Raw genomic sequence first — 20,243 nt, forward strand, 5'->3', positions numbered from 1 at the left:
CGCCTGCTCTGTACAACACTACTGAACTGACTGTAAAAAGGGATTGGGCCAGCCAGCGGGGCCCGGGAGGACGGCAAAGGAGCTAACGGCCTAAAGGTGGCTGAAGGAAGACCCAGGTAATTATAAATTTTTGTCTTGCCTACATTTTAAGGGCTCATTCACACAACCTGCTTTGCTGTCATTTAGTGTGTGTGTGTGTGTGAGAGATGTGCATGGTAAAATGAAAGTTCATTGACTTTCATGTTCTTGTTTACAATACAGAAAGCGTTCCAGCATATTGCAATGTAACATGCACGGGAACACTATCACATGACTCATGCCAACTCCCGTCGGGTTAAAAGTGTTGGAGCCACCGTTGCTGACACGGATTGCGCCATGCATCATGAAAGCATGCACAAAATTGCATTCATGCATGCGTTGTCTAGTGCGAATGAGCCCTTTAAAACTTATCCATCGCAAATTGTTTCCGTTAATCTTTTACGAAATTTTTAAATTCAAAATCTGACAAACTCTTCAGGCCATCATAATAAAGCATGAAATATAATTCTTTTCCACGTTGTTGCTTATTCCATAATAATAGTTTGTTTTTTGGTTTGTAGCTTGAATGATTTTATTGTTGATTCAGAAGAGGATGATTATTTTGCTTCTGTGCCATGCAAAAATGAGAAAAGAAACAAAAGTAAAAATGGTATGTGGAGTCTGGATGAAATATTCAGTGCTACATCTGTAACTATAGCCTAGATTGAGGCAGAACGTTTATCATTTCTATTTTGCTTACTATCCAAAGAAATGAAGCCCACTAGAACAGTATGTGCAAGTCCGAAACCAGTTTTGTCTATGCGGTTGGATGATCCGGTCTTTGTGAGCGACAGTGATGATGATTCTATAGTTATAAGAAGCAGATGGTGTGACAGATCGAAGACAAATAGAGATAAGAATATCCAAAAGAATAATGCCCAGAAGTCAAAATCTGTGCCACAAAATTACAAGGAGAGCTGCCAGAATCCTCCTGATGAAAAGCACTTGGGAAGGCTGGAAAATGTGGAGAGTCCAGTAGCTGTAAGCTCTGATGACGAGTTTGAGTGTCTTATGGATCGCATTAAAAACTGGACCAAAAGCCAAACGCCATCTTCATCCTCAAACAGAGCTCAACCCAAAGCTCCATTAACAGGTTGGCGTATTTCTTTTTAATAGCATGAATTGTAAAAAGGTTAACGTTTCTCTTAACCTGTTACGAAGCAAAAGCTCTTTGTGCATAACATATGTTAAGATATACACCCATGCAATTTACTTGCACCTGAACATAGTATATTATAGTTTCCATTTTAAAGGATGCCTGTTTCACACATCCTCCAGTCCACTATAGTAGCACACTAAGAACTAGACAAGCAACTAACAAGTACAATGGATCTATGCTTGACTATAGACACATTCACAGATGTCCATCCTGCAAGGGACCACTGCACTACAATGCAGCACTGAACACATTTCTGACATTCTTTTAAACAAATGCAGGCATCTGATGCTCTATTCCATTGCTGCACGGAAGCAGAGACGCATAACATTATGCTGACATAGGTCATCAGAACACCTGCATGTGGACAGGCCTAGATTTTGGTGTCTTGCCATAGACCATTAACTTCTTTCTTCAGTTTTCTAGCTTTTCATACTGGTCCTGCTTCCAAACACTTACAAAGCCAGTATGAAAAATGGGCAAGCAGCTTTTTGTAGCTTCCAAGGTGTTTTGTTTGTAATGCATTATAATGAATGGAACAATGGGGAGCATTATAACTGATACACGAAAGGGTGATCACTTCAATAAAAGAAAACATGGAAGGCTTGGCACTACCCTCTTGTCATTTTTATAGGAGGATTGTGCTTTGTCATGTATTTACATTTCTGGACGATCACATTTTGTTCTGATTGACTACTTTTCTAGAGCCTGCAAAAATACCGTGCTTGGATGTGACCAATAAAAAGATCAAGGCGAAAAAGAAACCTCAGTCATGCTCAGACTTTTCTAACAGTCCCTATTTCACTTCTGACCAAGATGTGAAAGAATTGATTGGTGGCATAGAAAAACCTCATCCGGGGAACATGTGAGTGATAACCAGCCATTTCTGCACACTGCTTAGCCACCACAATTATTGAATGTTGTGGGAAACGATGATCTTGTGATGGTTCTGGTCGGCAGTAGATATCAGATACATATGTACTGACACAACCAAGTTACTAAAATATATCAAATCCACATGGATTGCACCAGTCCAGTTGGACTGGTTTTACTGCATGTACCCAACCTTGCTTACCCATGTTTTTCTTTATACTATGGTTTCCTTGGATAACGGAATTGAAAATGATTAGTGTACATTGACAAAATGACAACTGAAGGGTAAATATGCAGAGTAGCGTTGCATCAGTAGGACTGCTATTGATAAACCAATTTAATACTGTTAGGGAAAAGTTTAACCAAATTGTCTGTTGACCATCGGAATCTGCCTCTAACTCATGGACGTAGCCGAGCATATGTACAAAGCTTTAGACAGGACTCAGTAAGGCTTTGTTCACATCTATAATCGAAACTCCAAACGCCAGCATTTTGCAATTTTGAACTGCACTTTTCAAAGCGCTTTTGTGGAGCGATTCTATTTTTTTCACTTCCTGACGCAAGTCAAGAAGTTAACTTTTTGACCCTGAAAAGAATAAATACAATGTATTTATTCTTAAAGGCGCAGACGCAATCGCCACACAAAGCGATTTTGTGAGCGTTTTGCGCTTTTCCTATACCTTGCATTGTAGCGAAAATGCAGTATAAAATGGTACATGCAGCGCTTTGCTGAGTGGAAAGCAGACAAAACGTGCTGATATGAACTATCCCATAAGGATTCATTGCACTAGCAAATTTAGGGCATTTTTTTTTTTTTTTTTTTTTTAAATCGCTGGCACTCAAAAAACAAAAACACGAAACACCCTAGGTGTGAACGAGCCCTTAAGGCTGCTTATAGCCTGGGCTAATGCAGAACAATTGAAGTACGATCACGTTTCACAGGATAGTAGACTCTCTTCACAGGACTCTAGAACAAGTGATGAGCTTTTGGGAACTGCCTTTGATAATTTTTTCTTTGTATACCCTTAAAGTGGAACTGTAAATTCCCTGAAACAAACGGTTTCACTTACCTGGGGCTTCCCAAGCAAACAGCAGCCGCCCTGTCACGCGCTGGTCCTGCACACTCTTCCATTCGCCCGCCACGGTACAGCGTCATTACCGTCGGCTTAGCCCTGGCTACGCATAGCTTTGTTCGTGTTCCCGCCCACTATGTGCAGGACACTATTGCGGGCTGGAACGAGAATAAATCTTCATGTCGCCCAGCCCGTGCAGTTGCCGTCGACTTGTAAGTCGACGGTAACGAAGCTGCACTGCGGCGGGAGAACAGAAGATCGTGCAGGACCGGCTCGGGACAATACGGCTGCTGGGGGCTTGGGGGAAGCCCCAGGTAAGTGAAACTGTTTTCAGAGAATTTACAGTTCCACTTTAAAATGTTTAGATTGGATGATAATGATTATTTGTGCAACGCAAACTCTTTCCCCCTTTAGGAGTCTTCCTTGTAAAGTACACGACTGCTTTCTGAATGATCTTTCCTGTCCTACTTCCCTGTATGTGAAGAATTTTAAGCAGAAAAAAAGTGAGCTTTCAGCAAGACTGTACAGTTTTTACAACCGCACCATTTTTGATCAAAAGGTATGTTGCCGTCTAAAACCAGAGATGGGCTAGTTCATAAGAATCTGGTCATTTAGCTTGTATGGCTTTGAGATGAGGCACTTGGTCATCTAACTTGTATAGTCGTGTAGGAAGAGGCTTCCGGCTATTTAGCTAATGTGATGACATGGGAGGATGGACCTGCTTGTTTGGCTATGACGAGGCACCTGGTTATCTAGCTTGTGTGAAGAGATACCTAGTCACCTAGCTAGTATTGTTAGGCCTCGTTGACATCCTTAAAGTGGATCCGAGGTGAACTTTTACTCATTGCGTAATTGTGTTCCTTTCCTATTGTTTATAGGGCATTCCTCAAGCCAAATACTTATTTTGTTTTTGTGTTAATACTCTAATTCCCTATAAACTAAATAAACCACACCCACTGGTTTTCAGAGAGCCTTGGCAATAGCAAGGACTCATGGGAGCTCAGTCTGGGCAAAAGGAGGTGTTACTAGCCATCGATTTCGGAGGCAGAGGGGAGGAGGGAGAAGGGGGGATTAGTTTTTTTTTCACAGGCTGAGTGCTCAAGATACAGATAAGCCTGCCTCTGTGTAATGTTTACAAACATGGCTGCTGTCATTGTATCACAGGAAGAAATAATCATTTTCTATTAAAGCTGTTTGCAACTAGATTTGATGTGTAAACTATCTAAAGTTTAGATAAGATATAGATATAGACAAGTTACTTGTTATAGTTAGTTTTTCATCTCGGATCCGCTTTAATGCAGTATTGCTGTGCGATAAGCGCATCACACTACTGCATAGCGCACATGATCTGAATGGCAGAAGTGCTGTCTATGCACTTCTGCTGTTCTTGTGTGTCGCACACCATACATGCTGCCGAAATGCGCACAGCAGCCCGTATGATGTGAACTAGGCCCAATGTGAGAAGAGGCATCTGGGTATCTAGCTTGTTTGTGAGAAGAGCCACCTGGTGATCTTGTGCTGGGAATACACGTTACGTCTTTTGCCAGAGAATCATTCCGATAGATGCCTTCGATGATAAAATTCCGACATGCTCGATTCTGTTCTGCACGATTTCTCATAGAAGTGAATGGAAAAAAGATAAGAGAATGGAGCTGAGAACTGAATGGCTAATAGATCACACGGAGAATCGAATGCGAAAAATAGAACGTGTATTCCCAGCATAACTTGTGTGCTTATGTGGTAAGAGGTGATAGGATATATTTACAAAAACTGCACTTTATCTATTCTTTATGGCTGTGTGGGCAGAGAAAATTTGTGTTCGTGTGCGACTTTTTATATGCGGGTTTTCAGAGCTTGCAGAAATTTGCATATGAATGCAAATTTTAATGCAAAAAGCAAAACAAAAACGGATGGACGAGCCTTACTTGTCCATCCCGTTTTCAGCTCTTTTTCCCTACATGAGTCAGGCTTGTCCATATCGCCAGGGAGGTTAAAAAGGAGATTAAAGAGTACCTACATTATAAATTTCAGTGGGGGGGGGGGGGGGGGGGGGGGCGTGGCTTGCGCATGGCGGAGTGAGGAGGCAGCTTAGCGAGGCTCCCGTTTCCCTACAGATTTAAAGTTAGCTAAAGCGTGATTACCAACTGTTTTCACCCACATGGGCTCTTCTAAGAAGAAGAAGACGAACAAGAAGACCTCTCCTAAAAGAAGTTCCGCGCACATCCTTCGCTTTCTCAGACCTCTAGAGCAGAGACTGGCAGAAGTGGAAGAAAGCAACATGCCGTCACCGCGTGATCAGCAAGTAGTTCAATCGGCTTCAAAGAGACGCATCAACTCACCCAGTCATTCCCCGCAGTCTACCCAAGGAGAATTCCAGCCTCCTAACCCTCAGAACAAGAGCTCTGCGGGAAACCAATCCCCTACACCGGACCACGGAGGAATAGAGGTGGAGGTATTTACTGCTGCGTCACCACACAGGCACCAGACGCAGGCCTCTCCGGGCCCATCTCCGACAAGCAGTCTCTCCTGCTAACTCATCGAGCTCAGCCCCGGACACCCGCCATCAAACCTCAGTTATGGCTTCCCCGGTTACCTCGGAAGGAGCAGATTCATACTTGGAGGTAGATCTCCATGATTATGTGAGTTCCCTCCCGACGAAGCAAGACTTTGAGCTGCTCATTCTACGCATGGAGGCAGCTTACAAGAGGGAAATGACTGACTTCAGACAAGAGGTAAGCCACATAGGTGAAAAAGTAAATTGCATTTGGCCCTGAGTTTTCTCCTAGGTGATATTTTTAAACTTGTCAATAAAATGCCTTTTAAGCCGCCAGCAAGCAAGAAAATACTCAAAATAAATTTGAAAGTACCTCTTCACCTACTTTTTGGTACTTTTTTAGTTGAAAAGTGAAGGAAAGTTATTTTAAATCGAAGATGAAAAAGTATCTTCTAGGAGAAAACTGGTGAAAAAGCAAACTGCATATGGCCCATAGTCTCAAGGGTAGAAGCGGTGGAAAAGCGCCAGGACACTTTTGAGGAAAGGCTAGACAAACAACAAGAATCTATTGATGATAACTCGCATCACATTTCGTCCATCTACCTTAAGATGGACGACATGGAAAATAGACATAGACGCAGCAACATTAGAGTACGGGGTCTCCCCGAAGCTACAAAACCTCCAGACATTATGGCAACCTTAGAAGGCCTATTCAGACAGATCCTGGGAGCGCCGCCAGATCACAAAATTGAAATTGACAGGGCTCATAGAGCTCTGGGTCCACCCAAAGCAGATCCTTCCAAACCTAGAGACATCATATGCAGGGTACATTTCTATAAGGAGAAAGAAGCCATTATGAAAGCAGCCCAAACTAAAGGGGACATTGATTTTGAAGGCGCTAAAATTCAACTATTAGCTGACCTTACCCTCTATTATTATTAACTATTATCCAGCCTTACCCTCCAGCTCAGGAAGGCAATTCGGCCCCTACTAGAGGCTTTGCGCAATAAAGACATTCTCTATAGATGGGGATATCCATTCTCCCTGAACGTCCAGCATGAAGGCAAATCCTTCACATTTCGCTCTCCAGAAGATCTCCCTAAAATTCGATCTCTGTTTGATCTGCCACTTATTAAAATCACTCACTGGCCTTTATTCCAACCTCCTGTCTCCCGGCCTTCAAGAGTCCGCTGGGAACCGGTGGCAAGAAGAAATGACAATAGAAGGTCACGACAAGAAGCTTATTAGGTTACAATGCGATGTCTTATGAAAAGCCTTGTTTATGATTATACCTCTGAATATCGGCTCTTCTTCCTTTCCAAATACTTAATCCACTTTAAGTGATTCCAGAAGATTCCCCATGCTTGGGAACATCCATATTTGTGTACTCTTAAACGCAAGATTGCACATCACACATTCTCTCTCTCTCTCTCTCTCTCTCTTCTCTCTCTCTCTCTCTCTCTCTCTCTCTCTCTCTCTCTCTCTCTCTCTCTCTCTCTCTCTCTCTCTCTCTCTCTCTCTCTCTCTCTCTCTCTCTCTCTCTCTCAGCGCAAGATTGGACTCCATGTATATCCTTGAAGCGCAAGATTGCACATCAGATAAGCAACCTTTGCTCACTATTGATCTTATGCTAACTGCAAATGTTTATTGATTTATCTAATACAGACTCTGCCTTCCCATCTAGCCCTCAGGGGTGCACCGCCATTTCTTTCCTTGTTGTCAGAAGACAGGCCCCATTTTCTATTGCTTTAAGGGGCCTGTCTAAATATTATACATGCCATAAGCATGTCTTTTCCACTATACAAATGGGACAAAGGTCTAGCTCAAATCCTCACAGGCATTATTAAGCATACCAGAATATCAGCCATGCCTCTGCCTAACTTAATTTAATACTGCTGGGGGGTACTGGGGAGGGCTAGAATCCTAGGTTATATAGAGAGGTGAGATAAATACGTAAATTTTGTCACATTTCTATTTGGGATTACGTTTCTTGTTTATGTTTATGTTATAGGTTGGATAAGCTCACATAATGGAAAGTGTTCTAGCAATAATTATACAGAGGGATAGGCTTGTTGTAACCAGGTATCCCTCTTTTACCTGAGCCCTATACTTATATTTATACTGGTTAAAGATTCACAGATATACACATGTAGGGATGGACCACATCCCATGCATCTCCACCCCTCGTTGATCAGAGCCACATTGCGAAGCGAAATGTATTTCGCTCCCTTGGTGGCAGAACAGACTGCTGATCACCGACAAGGAGATAGGTACGTTGATACCAAGTTCTTTATTGTTTATATGGTTTGTGTTTTCGTTTTTCTTCTATCATTATTTTCTTTAAGCCCTTTGCTTCCAGTACGAATGACAGTCATGCATAGTAGAATCTCTAATTTAAAACATGCACATGCTATCCTGATATACGCGAGATGGCTGACTTTACAATAACATCTTCTAATGCCAATGGATTAAATGTCCCCCAGAAAAGATCACAGATTCTCTATCACTTCCATAAACAGAGGACCTCTGTTTTAGCATTACAAGAGACTCATTTTCGGGCAGATTCTATACCTCTTATGAAATCTAGATGGTTTAATAGATTGTTCCATAGCTCCAACCCAGATGGCAAATTCAAGGGGGTATCTATTGGCCTACATAAAAGTCTGAATGCTACCTTTGTAGATGAACTTAAAGACACACATGGGAGATTCCGGTTTGTCAATCTACAAATAGGACTAAAGTTCTATACAATTGGAAACATTTATCTACCTAATCAAAACCAGACTTAAAGGAATACTGTAGGGGGGTCGGGGGAAAATGAGCTGAACTTACCCGGGGCTTCTAATGGTCCCCCGCAGACATCCTGTGTTGGCGCAGCCACTCACTGATGCTCCGGCCCCGCCTCCAGTTCACTTCTGGAATTTCTGACTTTAAAGTCAGAAAACCACTGCGCCTGCACGCCCGTGTCCTCGCTCCCGCTGATGTCACCAGGAGTGTACTGCGCAGACACAGACCATACTGGGCCTGCGCTGTGCGCTCTTCATGACATCAGCGGGATCGAGGACACGGCAATGCAGGAGCAGTGGTTTTCAGACTTTAAAGTCTGAAATTCCAGAAGTGAACCGGAGGCGGGGCCGGAGCATCGGTGAGTGGCTGCGCCAACACAGGATGTCTGTGGGGGATCGTTAGAAGCCCCGGGTAAGTTCAACTCATTTTCCCCTGACCCCCCTACAGTATCCCTTTAAGGCCCATACACATGTCGGATTTTTGCGAACGACCCGTCGTTTGAACGTTCCGTCGTTCGCTGAAAACCAGTCTTATCACCCGAACGATAGTCTGTACACACGCCGGATTTGACGTGCGAACGACGGAACGTTTAAACGACTGGTCGTTCGCAAAAATCCGACACGTGTATGGGCCTTCAGACACTAACATCTTATCTCAATAAATTACTCAACTTTGCTAAAGGCCACATCATCCTATGTGGAGACTTTAACTTTTGTATGATACCGTCCAAAGATTCTTCTTCAGGCAAAACCTCGGTCTCTATGGCCTCTCTCTCACGTATTCGCCTTAAACTCCAGTCAGCATCCTTAGTGGATTCTTGGAGGGTACTGAACCCTACTGAATCCAATTACACCTTTTACTCTCACCTCCATAAATCCCATAGCCGCATAGACTACATTTTCTTATCTCAACCTTTACTAGATAGAGGGCTGAAAACAACCATAGGTATTAGACTTTAGTCCAACCATGCCCCAGTCACATGCTCCCTCTCATTAGATGAATCCCCTTATACAAACACATCCTGGAGATTAAACGATAATTTACTCAAGGATCCCTCTTGTTTCCAAGATCTAAAACAAGCCATAGACTATTTTATAATAGACCATGAACAGAACGAAACGGCGCCCCCTATTAAATGGGAGACTCTCAAATGTGTACTGCGAGGGGTTCTAATATCTCATGGGACTAGATTAAAGAAAGGGGGACACAAATATCTCAACTGATAGCTAAAATCTCTGACTTAGAAAACACTCTCAAACAAAAAGCCCTCCCAGAAATTGAACTGGAACTCTCATATACACGGCATAGACTATTATCTATTTTAGACGAGAAATCCCTTTCTGATAGAACGAGACTTAGAGGAGTTATCTATGAAAAAGGAGGAAAATGTGGCAGACTACTAGCTAGGTATCTAAACCCAAGACTCCCAACGGCCTCTATCTCTTCAATTACTAAGCACAATGGATCAAAACTATTCAGAACGTCAGAAATGGCCGATGCCTTTAACCACCCTGGCGTTCTGATTAAATCGCCAGGGTGGCTGCGGGAGGGTTTTTTTTAAATAAAAAAAAAACTATTTCATGCAGCCAACTGAAAGTTGGCTGCATGAAAGCCCACTAGAGGGCGCTCCGGAGGCGATCTTCCGATCGCCTCCGGCGCCCAGAATAAACAAGGAAGGCCGCAATGAGCGGCCTTCCTTGTTTTGCTTATATCGTCGCCATAGCGACGAGCGGCGTGACGTCATCGACGTCAGCCGACGTCCTGACGTCAGCCGCCTCCGATCCAGCCCTTAGCGCTGGCCGGAACTTTTTGTTCCGGCTACGCTGGGCTCAGGCGGCTGGGGGGACCCTCTTTCGCCGCTGCTCGCGGCGGATCGCCGCAGAGCGGCGGCTATCAGGCAGCACACGCGGCTGGCAAAGTGCCGGCTGCGTGTGCTGCTTTTTATTTGATGAAAATCGGCCCAGCAGGGCCTGAGCGGCGACCTCCGGCGGTGTTGGACGAGCTGAGCTCGTCCAGACCGCTCAGGTGGTTAAGTCTTACTACCAGTCTCTATAATATAAAAGGGAAATCTGACGATATGCAGATCCCCACCTTAAGAAACAAAATTAAAGAATATTTAGAAAAAAATGAAATCCCCCAAATATCCCAAGCCACAATGGAGGAGTTAGACCAAGAATTCTCTCCTCACGAGCTCTTAACTAGCATTAAAGCCACCAAAACAGGGAAGAGCCCAGGCCCCGATGGTTTCACAGGGTCGTTCTATAAAAAATTAGGCTCCTATCTAGCTCCTGTAATGCTACCAGCTTTCAACTCAATTTCCTCTGACTCATTCTTTACCCCCCAGGCACTTATCGCACACATCACAGTAATTCCAAAACCTGATAAAGACAATACACTCTGTGCTAACTACCGACCGATCTCCCTCATCAATTTGAACCTAAAGTTATATTCTAAGATGCTGGCTGAGAGACTAAAACCACTCTTGCCTGACATACATAATGACCAGACTGGGTTCGTGATCGAGAGAGGCCAGAGACAACACATTAAAAACAGTTTCAATTATTCATAAGGCAAGGAGAATGAATCTACCTTTGTGTGTGGTGTCGGTGGACGTGGAGAAGGCATTCGACAGGGTTCATTGGCTATTTTTGGAGGGAGCTCTGGTTCAGTTAGGCCTTGGTCCTACATTCATCTCCAGAGTAATGGCCCTCTACAAGGAACATTCCGCTCGGGTTAAGGTTAATGGGGCCCTGTCGGATGCCTTCCCCGTCCGTAATGGTACCAGGCAGGGATGCCCCCTATCCCCATTATTATATGTTATCTGCATGGAACATCTGGCAGTGGCACTCCGTAACAACCACTCTATTCAAGGGTTTTAGTGGAGGGACTCACTCCAAACTAGCCCTCTTTGCAGACGATCTTCTGCTCTACATCTCTAATCTACGTATTGCATTCCCTAACATGATGCGAGAAATGGCAGAATATGGCCATATGAGTAACTTTAAAATTAATCTATCTAAGACAGAGGTTCTCAATATTTCTATCCCAATAGAGGTACAGGAACTTTCTACCTCATTTCCATTTCGTTGGCAGAGGGACAAAATAAAGTATTTAGGGGTTTACATATCCAATGACCTATCAAATCTCTTCAACCTAAACTTCCCACCCTTGATCTCAAAAATTCTTAATGATTTAGCTAGGTGGAGCAACTTGTTCCTCTCTTGGTCTAGCAGAATATGTGTGGTTAAGATGGACATCTTGCCCAAATTATTATATGTGATGCAGGCCTTGCCTATACGCCTTTCCAATCTTTTTTTTTTCTTAAAAAAAAATACACACCTCCTTCCTACAATTTATTTGGAATAAAAAAACCACACAGAATTAACCACAAGCTGTTAAAGGGACACTTAAGTCAAACAAAAAAAATGAGTTTTACTCACCTAGGGCTTCCAATAGCCCCCTGCAGCTGTCCGGTGCCCTCGCCGTCTCCCTCCAATCCTCCTGGCCCCGCCGGCAGCCACTTCCTGTTTCGGTGACAGGAGCTGACAGGCTGGAGACGCGAGTGATTCTTCGAAACAGGAAGTGGCTGCCAGCGGGGCCAGGAGGATCGGAGGGAGACAGCGAGGGCACCGGACAGCTGCAGGGGGCTATTGGAAGCCCCAGGTGAGTAAAACTCATTTTTTTTGTTTGACTTAAGTGTCCCTTTAAGCAGACCTAAGGTTGGGGGTGGAATGGGCTTTCTGACATACGCACATAGTATCATGCAGTACTCCTTACAAGAGTACTAGATTGGTTTCAAAACAGACAAAACAATGGGTAGTGTTAGACTCCTTATTTTCGGATACAGATCCCAAAGCACTTCTATGGACACTCCATCTAGACCTAAAGATCATTCATTATCCATTAACACACAAATTGTCTTGAAGGGATGGGATACGGTCTGGAAAAAGTATGAGCTTTCTTCAATACCGGGACCCCTCTCACCCCTACTGACAATCCAGACTTTGGTGTTGGCATGAAGGCTCAGAATATTCTAGGCTGGAATAGAGACTTCTGGCCACAGGTCAGACACATAATCAGTCACAGAACCATTAAAGACAGATCAGATCAGAATTGGGTAATCCTGAGACTAAACCTGATATTAGTTGGCTCCTATGGAGACAGACTAGATCTTTCTATCACTCTCTTAAGCCAAGCTCTAATTTACACAGAAAACTCACATCCTTTATGTCTCTGTGCTCCTCAACTGTATCCACAGATCATAAAATATCCATACTATACTCTGAAATGGCATCTTATTTGAGCACACCTCAACTTCTAAGTATCACTAATAAATGGGAACAGGACATAGGACACGCATTAAAGGGTGACAATGGGAAAAAGTCTTTACTCCACAAATCCACAATCTCTGCCTCCTTCCAAGAACGAAATTATAGGCTGTTCGCCAGATGGTATAGATGTCCCCAGCAGACTTCCAAATATAATCCTGCTGATTCAGACATATGCTGGAGATATCTTCAACAGGATGGGTCGTATATGCACATATGGTGGCACTGCCCATTGATTAGGCCCTTCTGGAGGATGGTTTTTGCCATTAATGAGTCCCTGTATTTAGAACAGCTTCCATTTCTCCCAGAGGTTGCTCTCCTTAATCTTATTCCTGGGAAAATATCCCAAGCTAAGAAAAATTTAACAAGTTTGCTTTTAATTGTGGCCAAGCTTTTAATAGCTCGTAACTGGAAAAGCACCAGTATACCTACCCCTCTTCAGGTATTTAATGAACTGAACGATATTTGCAGACTTGATGACCTTTTCTATAGCGCCTATGATCGTAATGAGGCTTTTGTCAGGAAGTGGGCAGTATGGTATGAATATGGGGATTCAGAGATGGCTAGGACAATCATCTCATAATGACTAATTCTATCAACGGTTATTATCCCAGGCATGACTTATAAGCCAAATATAGGATCTATTTCCTTTATGATGCTGCAAAGGGCTGGATTCTATTTGTAGTTGTGTTTTTCTTTACGCTCTCTTCTCTTCCTTTTTTGTTCTCTTTTTCCTTCTCTCTCGTCTTCTCCCTCTTCCTGTTTGGAAGCGAGTCTGTATATGTAAAATAATTCTGCAAAAAGACTGTTTTTGTTGCTTTGTATCCTTAGCTTCCAGACAATATGGAAATACTTTGGAATAAAAAGATGAGAAAGACAGCTGGTTACTGTGTAACAGGACAGAAAAAGCTGCCTACAATAGTTCGCTATGCCAGGATAGAGCTATCGGAGAAGGTCTGTGATTCTGCAGGTATGTTCAGACTAAACAAACGCCATAGTTTATCAGCATGCACTTGTCCTATTGTAATGCATGTTTTGCAGGTAACTTCATATGCACAGGTAGAGTAATTGGTGTCTCAGCTCTGCAAGGCAATTACTTGTGTGGATTTCATCAAAATATGCCCTGGTGTTGGAACTTGATCAACAAAGTACCTTTTGATTTTCAAGGCATATTTTACAAATTTATGGGCTTCACTCAAAGGGCTGGTGCATACCAGAGCAGTTCTGAAGCGTTTTTTAAAACGCTTGCAGAGGGAAAACCGCTTGGCTAATGAAAGTGAATGGGATGGTGCACACCACAGAGGTTCGTTTTTTCCACAAACTCAAACTCAGGGGCTGCAGCATTTTTTAGATTTCTGAGGCGTTTCTGCCTCAATGTTAAAGTATAGGAAAGTGGAAAACTGCTCTGAAAAACGCTAGATCAGAACAGTTTTCCAGGTGTTTTTGTTACAGAAGCTGTTCAGTAACAGCTTTACTGTAACAATATTTGTAATCTGCTACACAAAACGCTCCAAAAAACGCTAGGCATGTTTAGAAAACCTAAAAATAAATCGTATATGTGTACTCAACACCAATGTACAAACTGGAAGAAAAACCTAAAATTGCAAAGTCAGAAAATCAAAAAGTGCGGACTACTCAAAAGTCCCTGAACCCAAGTCCAAAAACGTATCTTTTTGTCTATGGGTCGCAGCATCAATTCATCAAGCATATGATGCACTCCTTTCACTTCATCCAGACGCTGCGCTCTCATGTACTCCAGAAGAGGTCCCTCTTCAATATAGTGCTCAAAATAAAGAAAAAGAAACAAAAAACCATAGCGTGACTCTGTATCAACATTAAATTGTCCTTTACATCACACCAGTGCTCCACACAGATTATCTGTGCTCAATATCACCACCATATAGGTCTCACAGGTTCTCACCAAATAGTGCAGCTGCCAAGCCACAGACAGCAATAAAACATTTGTGACTCTGGAGACTCCCACACTCTCCCTCAGCGTGCAAGTGCTTTTTAATATCATACAGGGGCCCCTGATGAGTGCGCATGCACGAAACGTGTAGGGCAGAGCTTACAGGTGTGGAGTGGTTGGCGCGGAGCAACTTGTTACTATATGCTTATGTATACTGAGATCATGTGAGTGTAATTGCTTTTAATATCTTTTAATAAACATACAGTTTTATGCTATGAGAAGCTTTTTAGTTACTAGATTCAGTCTGCTGCTTCTTGAATGATCCGTTTGGCTGAGCCCGCTGCCTTGGGAGTTTTCAGACTGGGAGCAATAAGTGCATGAGCTGTCTTATAATGTGGATGGCATATTAATAAGGTGACAGGCCACGTGTGATCTTAAGCACTTGCACGCTGAGGGAGAGAGTGGGAGTTTCCAGAGTCACAAATGTTTTATTGCTGTCTGTGGCTTGGCAGCTGCACTATTTAGTGAGAACCTGTGAGACCTATATGGTGGTGATATTGAGCACAGATAATCTGTTAGGAGCACTGGTGTGATGTAAAGGACAATTTAATGTTGATACAGAGTCACGCTATGTTTTTTGTTTCTTTTTCTTTATTTTGAGCACTATATTGAAGAGGGACCTCTTCTGGAGTACATGAGAGCACAGAGTCTGGATGATGTTTAGAAAACCTGCCTAGAATCGCTCTGAAATCTGCTTCAAAAACCTCTAGCGTTTTGCAGATCTGCTAGCGGTTTTTGTTGTGCACTGGGCCTAAGTCGAGAAAATCTCCTTGACAAACCTAGAATAAGGGCTAGTTTTCTACTAGCTGCAATCCACTTAAAGCGAATTGCAGCCATTTTGCCAATCACAACAGCACCGCTGTTTACATGTAAATCGTGGTGCTCATTTTTCTGTAGCATGATATGTTTTTTTCTTGAATCGCAATCGCCAGCCTGTGCGATTTTCAGTGCTTGAGCTTCCCAGTTGAAAACTGCCCTAAGGTGCATGTTGTCTCTCCTCCCCACACCATAGTAGCAGGTGTGTCGTTAGCCTCTGGGCTAATGGCGCGTTTGTACAGAACACGGCCCTGAACGTTCGCCTGATGAATCATGTCTACTTCTGTGTATTGACAAAATCCTGTCTATTTGTGACTAATATTGCAATATTGCTGTAATAAAAATTTTGGCCAAAGTGCTCTTGATGTGTAGGTTTGAAACTCTTAGTAGCCACCCCACTTTTTTCCATTTACTTTTACAATTGATATTTTTTATCTACCACATACCTATATATTAGAAGTCTGTGTCTGCGGTTAGTTTGGTTATGTTTGTATTCCATCACAGATTGTAATGTGAATAACGTGCATTGTAATTATATATTTTTGATATATAACCAATATATTTTTTTTCTGCTGTAGATCGACTTCGAGACACATTAATTCATGAAATTTGTCATGCTGCTACTTGGCTCATTAATGGTGTAAGAGATGGCCATGGTCAGTACTGGAGATTCTATGCTCGGAAGGCCACGCTTGTACACCCAGAATTGCCAATGGTCACTCGATGTCACTCCTATGAGATAAATTACAAGTTCACTTATGAATGCTCCCGCTGCAAAAACACGTGAGTGCTGATGAAATCCATTTGTAATAAATCCTGTCAAGCACTCTGGCTTGGAGCACACTTTTTTTGCGTATGTTTTTGTACACATAAAATACTGTATGTTTTTAAAAGCACACACAATGCTGCAATGCTGTGTGCGTGCGTGCGTGCGTGTGTGCGTGCGTGCGTTATCTGATGCTCAAAATTGTGATCTTTAGCAAAACTCAGTTAAACTTGGTCTTGAACTACCCTGTACTCCCTCAGTTTTCCATTCTCTTGTCATTACTGTGATCCTGTACACAAAGGCCTGTTCAGGAGTTAGTGTATGTAAATCCTGAGGCTTTAGCAGACACAAAGTAAGGGCAAAGTCCTGTGGCATCTTGTCTAAAATAATTTTCTGCACACTTGCAGAAAAGCAACTAGCGGATTTTGGCAGCATGAAGCGGTTTTCACCCCTGCAGGGGTATCAGGGAAAGTGATCCTGGAAGCTACATGTTGCTTCCAGGATCACCTAGGCACAAGGCAGACAACACATAAAAGTCGGGATAAAAACGATGCATTTGTGCAAGCGATGGTACCAAGGCTGTACATTCATTTGAATGGGCAGTGCTTATACGATGTGCTCAAGGGCCATCGTTTAATAAATTGTTTGGACAAAACTACATACCTTGCCTCATTCAACAGCTGCATTCTTCTGATTTTGTTGCTCATTGCGAATGTTTCACTTTTTTTTTTCCATTTTGTTTGCATCCTACTTCATAAATCCACCGCAGTGGGTGTTGTTACAATGCACTCATTAATCTTAACTAAACTGGAAAAAAAAAAGTTTAAGGGTTCTTGCACACTACGTGCGATTCGAATTTGCGATTTTACATGCAATTCCGATTTGCAATTTTGAATCTGTGCTGCGTGTTTTTTTTTTTTTTTCTGCATTTTTTTTTTCTTGTGTTGATGGCATCCAGGGAAAGTTGGAATCGCAAATAGGATTTGCAGCGTGCAAGAGGCCTAAGTTAAATTGAAAAAAATTGAATTGTACGCTACTCATACATGTCAGGTCTTGCCATTATTAGCATTAGGCCTTGTACATACACTAGAGTGAATTCAGATGAGTGAGATTTGTGGCCAAAATATAGTTGGAGCTGCAGCTGCTGGCAGGGCACATATCGGATATACAAGGCAGGTATAAGTAACTTGGAATCCCACAATTCTGTGAGAACCACAATAAAGGGGCAAGGAGGACTGCAACATGAATGTGCTGCCCATGGGTAAGACCAGTCCTAAAGAGCCAACAGTGGAACAAAAAAATGGATCCACACCAGGTGTATGCCTTGCCAGCTACAAGAATGGCAATGTATTTCCACGCCGTATCTTCTACCCAGTGACTGTTCAACAGCTGGGAAAAGGGAGGGCAGGTTTTAGTTATTGTCAAAGCCACTATCCTGGATGAAACCTGGATCACCTGGAGCATATCAGTAATCTAGAAAAAAAAGAAATGGAGAAACATTTCTAAGTGCATACAAACTCTATAGTGTGGGAGGTTAATCATCCTTTTACTAGATGGTTATGTAGAATGTGCTCTCCTACAGCTAGATGACTTGTAACAATGAATGCCTTTTATAAGCGCATGTACAATGTCTGGTGGTGCCTAGGGACATCACAGCTGTGTATGTTTTGTGTAAAGAAAGACTTCTTAATTTTGTTTTGTGGGAGACATGAAGTCTGAACTTGCTATGTGATGAACAGAACCTCTCCTTCTTGAATAGGGGGGGGGGGGCAGGCATGATGGCTGTGTTTGTTTTTACGATTTGACAAATAGTCTTTAATATTTGTAGTGTAACTAGCAAAAGATATTTTACTTCTTCCAATTCCACATTTTCATGCATAATTTCACCCATCCTTAATACTTGAGAAATGAGTTTACAAGCATTTAAAGCTGGAATTTTTGTCAATGATACTTTTCCTTTTACAGGATTGGGCGTCATTCCAAGTCTCTAGATACTGAAAGGTTTGTCTGTGCGTTATGTCAAGGAAAGCTGGTGCTGCAGACCGCTAACGGAAAGAATGGCTCCCCATCTTCCACTCAGCTGACTCCATTTGCAAAATATGTTAAGGAGAATTATGGATGCGCTAAGAAAGAAATGACGGGAAAGAGCCATGCAGAAGTAATGAGGAAACTTAGTGCCGAGTTCTCCAGCAAGGCGAAAATTTCTAATTAAATGTTTTAACTTGTACAGTTTGGAAAAGAAAGTGTGAATGCATCAAAGCAAGCCTATGGGGGTGGGGGTGGGGGGGGGGGGCAGAGTAAAGTTAGATTTTACCTCAGTAGAGAGCAGTCTCTGGATAGTCTAGACCAGTGATGGCTAACCTTGGCACTCCAGCTGTGATGGGACTACATGTCCCATGAGGCATTGCAATACTCTGAGAGCTCTAAGCATAACTCGGGGAGGCAGAGGCATGATGGGGTTTGTAGTTTTGTCACAGCTGGAGTGCCAAGATTAGCCATCACTGGTCTAGAGGCTTCTCCAGTCCTCATCCACCCCACTAATGCTTTCCAGGACTCTCTTCATGGCCGTTCTCCCATCCGTGTAGTCGTGTGGCTGCACTGGGTAGGCAGAAGTTTGGCCTGCGCAGTAGTACAAAGCCTCTCATACTTGGAGCGAGCCGCTTCATGCTACTGAGCAGGGGCAAGCTGTACTTGCGCCTGTGCACTGCACTGCTCATACACTGACTGGAGTGGAGCCACAAAAACATATTTACAAGCTCTTGTATGTTCGTAGTGTCCCTGCACTGGATCGATGTCAGCTGAGGACGATGTGGGAAGCCTCTGGGTTATTCAGAGGTTTCTGTACTGAGGTAAGTGTCTATCTAACTCCTCCCCCCCCTCCCCCCCCCCTCTTAACAGGTGCCCTTTGAATGTTGTTGTGTTTTTCTTTCTTTGAAGGAAGTGTGAGTCTGCTCAGAGCTTTTCTCAGTGAGGGCCCATTCACACCTGAGCGCTCACGGCAAACCGCTAGCGGTTCTGCAAGAACCGCTACACAATGTAGCGAGTGGCAGTGTTCTCACTGCCGCGGTTGCGGTTAGCGATAACCGCAACCGCGCTGCATGCAGCGGTTTGCCGGCGACGAGCGTTCCGCGATTTGCGATTGTGATTAGCGTGCATAGCACGCTAATCGCGATCGCTCCAAACCCGCCGCAGTGTCCAGTGATTTTTCCGCGCTAATCGCGGGAAAATCACTCCCGCAGGGCGTTCTGCGGTTTTAAGTGTGAACGGGCCCTGAGCCTTTTTGAGATTGAGGCACCAGCAGGAAAGCAGACCAAATGCCTCAGAGTTATTGTAAAGAATTATAGAGCAAGTTTACATCATTAGGCAGATTAAAGGGATTTCTGTCTCTTGCTGGAAGCAGAGAAGCCATTTAAGATAATTGGATCGCCAATGTGAATGGTTTTTTTTTTTATTGTAATGTTGATGTGTTTCTCAGGGTCTTAAGGTAGAACGCCTGCCCAAAGTATGTTTTTACTTTTACAGTACTTTTACTTTACTCGCTGTCCCAGAGACGCAACATGCAGTTTCAGTCCTCCAAAGGGACCGTCCAGTTGTGTGTGTATATAGTCATAGTTTTTAGTACTGTGAATAACTCTGGCTTTACTTAAAGCAATGCTAGAGATTGTGATGTTGAGTAATTCTTTTAATATGTCTGATTTTTATTTTTGTAGTCTGCTTTTACATGTCTGCTTTATAATAAAGAGTTTGTAAAACAAAGGTTTAATGAAGACTTCAAACCCATACACCTTTTTCTGCAGGAACAGACCTGCTTACTACAGTATACAGACAATATGGTTTCACTGCTACTTCCTCCCCATTGCTGGTTTCTGCTTAGCTAGAGATTGTCTACTCTGACACCCACAA

The 20,243-nt window shown here is 43.1% G+C and overlaps 1 protein-coding gene and 1 long non-coding RNA gene across 2 annotated transcripts in view; one reads left to right on the forward strand and one right to left on the reverse strand.

Moving 5' to 3' along the window:
* The first annotated feature begins 605 nt into the window (after positions 1 to 605).
* Positions 606 to 20,062, forward strand: GCNA (germ cell nuclear acidic peptidase). The gene is made up of 7 exons (XM_068247526.1): positions 606 to 688; positions 788 to 1,171; positions 1,940 to 2,099; positions 3,595 to 3,739; positions 13,621 to 13,759; positions 16,153 to 16,357; positions 18,306 to 20,062. Exons 2-7 carry the CDS (start codon positions 790 to 792, stop codon positions 18,550 to 18,552), a joined length of 1,278 nt encoding a protein of 425 aa, XP_068103627.1. The 5' UTR covers positions 606 to 688; positions 788 to 789; the 3' UTR covers positions 18,553 to 20,062.
* Positions 17,664 to 20,243, reverse strand: part of LOC137527120 (uncharacterized) — a 50,418-nt gene continuing 47,838 nt past the window's right edge. Inside the window, exon 3 of the long non-coding RNA XR_011023133.1 lies at positions 17,664 to 17,813. This is a non-coding gene — a long non-coding RNA (uncharacterized lncRNA). The remainder of the gene's footprint in view (positions 17,814 to 20,243) is intronic.

This window comes from Hyperolius riggenbachi, chromosome 8 (assembly GCF_040937935.1).
Source record: "Hyperolius riggenbachi isolate aHypRig1 chromosome 8, aHypRig1.pri, whole genome shotgun sequence".
Classification (NCBI taxonomy): domain Eukaryota; kingdom Metazoa; phylum Chordata; class Amphibia; order Anura; family Hyperoliidae; genus Hyperolius; species Hyperolius riggenbachi.

Coding starts and splice junctions, on each gene's coding strand:
- GCNA (XM_068247526.1), top strand. CDS start 790: ATGAAGCCCACTAGAACAGTATGTGCAAGTCCGAAACCAGTTTTGTCT. Junction 1,172..1,939: donor ACCCAAAGCTCCATTAACAG/GTTGGCGTATTT, acceptor CTACTTTTCTAG/AGCCTGCAAAAATACCGTGC. Junction 16,358..18,305: donor TGCTCCCGCTGCAAAAACAC/GTGAGTGCTGAT, acceptor TTCCTTTTACAG/GATTGGGCGTCATTCCAAGT.